Source organism: Nicotiana attenuata, unplaced genomic scaffold, assembly GCF_001879085.1.
Source record: "Nicotiana attenuata strain UT unplaced genomic scaffold, NIATTr2, whole genome shotgun sequence".
In the NCBI taxonomy this organism is placed as follows: Eukaryota; Viridiplantae; Streptophyta; class Magnoliopsida; order Solanales; family Solanaceae; genus Nicotiana; species Nicotiana attenuata.
Genome location: NW_017670237.1, coordinates 1,112,939 through 1,116,787, shown reverse-complemented (window position 1 = coordinate 1,116,787; position 3,849 = coordinate 1,112,939). Strand labels below are relative to the sequence as shown.

The following is a 3,849-nucleotide window of genomic DNA, read 5'->3' as shown; positions in this document are numbered from 1 at the left end:
TAACAATTTAGCTTAAATTTAGAATTCCGTCATTAATGGGAAGCTTTTATAACCACACAAATACTTTGGCACCTTTTTGACTTGTTTAGGACCACAAATTTCATAAGTCTTCATTTTTTCTTAAACTCCGTGTCCAGTCAAATATGTTCATATAAATTGGAACGGAGGGAGTAACTAACAAGCAGGGCTCATTTTGCAAAGTAAACGAAATTATTAGTTGTAACATTTATTTTCAAATAAAAGGAATATAGCTAGCGCTTAATTATTACGTATACTACTACGAATTTTCAACGAAACTTCGTGTCGATATTATGACACATCTCCAGAAGAAATACTTGTTTGGTGATGCCAACAATCGGTGAGCTTTCACAATGTCAATGCTCTGACATTATAAATATTGCCGTGGCCTTCCCTTCCAAGAACCACAATCACATTAAGATTTCTGCTTAGCTTCTTCTCTTCAGCTGTTGTCATAAATATTTCTCGAAACAGCTTCTTTTGTGGGGTGAGAAATATCTATAATGGCTAATACTGAAGGTCCCATTGGCAGCTCTGTGCATGGTTTAACTGGCAGAGAACAAACATTTGCCTTCTCTGTGTCATCTCAACCTCACCCCTCTGATAATGATGACACAGCTACAAAATTTTCTTTGCCGGTCGATTCAGAACACAAAGCAAAAACTCTGCAAATCTTCTCATTTGCTCAACCCCATATGAGATCCTTTCATCTTGCTTGGATCTCCTTCTTCACATGTTTGATCTCCACTTTTGCTGCTGCTCCTCTAGTTCCCATAATTAGGGACAATCTTGATTTGACAAGATCAGACATTGGCAATGCTGGTGTTGCTTCTGTTTCTGGCAGCATTTTCTCGAGGCTTGTCATGGGTGTACTGTGTGACTTAATAGGACCAAGATATGGCTGTGCCTTTGTCAATCTGTTAACAGCCCCTGTTGTTTTCTCAGTTGCTTTTGTGTCATCAGCTCAGGGATACGTAGCTGTTCGGTTCATGATTGGAGTTTCACTGGCAACATTTGTGTCATGCCAATATTGGACGAGTACCATGTTTAATGGACAGATTATTGGGCTTGTTAATGGTGTTGCAGCTGGGTGGGGAGACATGGGAGGTGGTGTCACTCAACTTCTTATGCCTTTCCTTTTTCACATAATTCAACTTACTGGAGCAACTCCATTCACTGCCTGGCGTATTGCCTTTTTCATCCCTGGATGGCTTCATATCATCGTTGGGGTTATGGTCTTGATTCTTGGCCAAGACTTGCCAGATGGTAATCTTAGTACCCTCCAAAAGAGGGGTCATGTACACAAGGATAAATTTTCTAAAGTTAGTTATTAATCTCATTCCTTAATTATATTAGAAAAAAAACACACACATATATATATAGCTGACCGACTTTCATGTTTAGATATTTTGGTTTGCAGTGACAAATTATAGGACATGGGTCTTTTTTTTCATCTACGGATTTTCTATGGGAGTTCAACTTTGCATGAACAATGTCATCGTAGAGTACTTTTACGACAGGTAATTCATAGCCTATTAATACAATTTAGAACTTCCTTTGCTTGAAACTCATAATAACATACAAAAATATGTCTACAGGTTCAATTTAAAGCTTCACACAGCAGGAGTTATAGCTGCAACATATGGCATGATCAACTTTGTGGCTCGTCCTTTTGGCGGATATGCTTCTGATTTAGCAGCACGAAAATTTGGGATGAGAGGAAGGCTATGGATCTTGTGGATAGTGCAAACATTTGGAGGAGTATTCTGTGTTTGGCTTGGCAAAGCAGAAACCCTTCCCACAGCCATTGTAGCCATGATCTTGTTCTCCATTGGAGCTCAAGCTGCATGTGGTGCTACTTATGGTGTCATCCCTTTCGTGTCGCGAAGATCATTAGGCTTAATCTCTGGCTTAACTGGAGCTGGAGGCAACTTTGGAGGAGGCTTAACACAGTTGGTTTTCTTCTCAACAACAAGATTTTCTACAGCGACGGGGCTAACTTGGATGGGGTTCATGGCTGTGGCTTGTACTGTCCCTGTAGCTTTTATTCATTTTCCACAGTGGGGAAGTATGTTCCTTCCAGCTTCAAAAGATAAAAGGTACAATGAAGAACACTATTATTGTTCAGAATGGACTGATGATGAGAAACAAAAAGGACTCCACCATGGAAGTATTAAATTTGCAGAGAATAGCCGATCTGAACGTGGAAGAAAGCACATAATTTCCTCAGCTGTTACCCCACCTAATTCTACTCCACTGCACGTTTGATGAAAAATAATATATACAGTTTTGATATAATAGTGAATTGTGATTGATTGCTATTTATACAAGCTCAGCTCAGCTATTATAGTTTATATATGTACTGATCTGCGTTTTGTCATATATCCTTTTTCTGTAAGTAACTACTACATTTTTCAAATATTCTACTCCAACTTGGTCTTGCTATTGTATTTCTCGAGACAGTTACTCCTTCCATTTTATGCAAACCTTTATATATGTGCTGATCTACACTTTGTCAAAGTGATTCCATTTAAGTTGGAACAGTTTGACCAAGATTTTACTTTTGACTTTTGAGAATACGATCTCAGATTCGTTTGATGATTCCAATAGGATAAAGCTCTTAACATTTATCCTAAATGTCAATTGTCACGACCCGAATATCCCACCCTCGGAAGTCGTGATGGAGCCTACTCGTGAAAGCTAGGCAAGTCAACTACTATGACTTTAACACATTAGCAATCAACACAAACAGATATAAACAGTAACTAAAACTAAGCAGATATAAAGCACAGAAGTGTTATAACAAAATCAATACTCCAGTACATGTCTGCCCAAGAATCTGGTGTCACAATTTCACGAACATCTACGAATGTCTACAAACACTGGTCTAAAAAGAAAAGTACAACTGTTCTCGAAATGAAAAGAGACGGTATATCAAAACATAAGGAAGGGGACTCCGGAGTCTGCGAACGCCGGCAGATCTACCTTGGGTCTCCTATGGACTGAAGGAAGCAACCCACGATCTACTCACGAGGTCCAGCACCGAAATCTGCACAGAAAGTGCAGAGTGTAGTATCAGTATAACCGACCTCATGCACTGGTAAATGTCGAGCCTAACCTCGGTGAAGTAGTGACGAGGCTACGACACGACAACCATATAAACCCGGCATTTAAATCATAAACAAACGGATAATAAAAATAGAAAATAACAGATAAAGATGGGAAGGGAAACATGCTGGGGGGAATATCAAATACTTAACAGAAATTCAGTAGAAAAGCATAAAGAAGACCATAATGATATCAACAGGAATAAGGAAACAGTAACACGTGCACGACATCACCCTTCGTGCTTTTACTCTCGTCCTCACTATACAAATCAACAGAATTGGCATGACATCACCCTTGGTGCATTAACTCTCATTATCATGGCACGACATCACCCTTCGTGCATTAACTCTCACATACTGGCACGGTATCACCCTTGGTGCTTTAAATCTCATAATTATGGTAGGACATCACCCTTCGTGCATTAACACTCACAGTATCGGCACGATATCACCCTTCATGCTTTAACACTCACTCACAATATCATGCATGACATCACCCTTCGTGTTTTACACTCTTCCTCACTCAAACATTAGAAACAATACGTCCCGGCAAGCGAATCAACAATACAAACAATAACATCTCGGCAAGGGAATCAACAATATGAACAATAACATCCCGACAAGGGAATCAACTATAACAAATTTTATTCCAACAATTACTTCACAAAACAATTCCCAACTTGAGCCAATACTCAACAATGGTCAATTATGAAGGGTTTATCAT

The 3,849-nt window shown here is 39.2% G+C and overlaps 1 protein-coding gene across 1 annotated transcript; it reads left to right on the top strand.

Annotated features, from left to right (window-relative positions):
• Positions 1-401: 401 nt before the first annotated feature.
• LOC109236391 (high affinity nitrate transporter 2.4-like) lies at positions 402-2,491 on the top strand. Its single transcript, XM_019402565.1, has 3 exons — positions 402-1,340; positions 1,423-1,538; positions 1,617-2,491. Exons 1-3 carry the CDS (start codon positions 522-524, stop codon positions 2,284-2,286), a joined length of 1,605 nt encoding a protein of 534 aa, XP_019258110.1. The 5' UTR covers positions 402-521; the 3' UTR covers positions 2,287-2,491.
• The last annotated feature ends 1,358 nt before the right edge of the window (positions 2,492-3,849 follow it).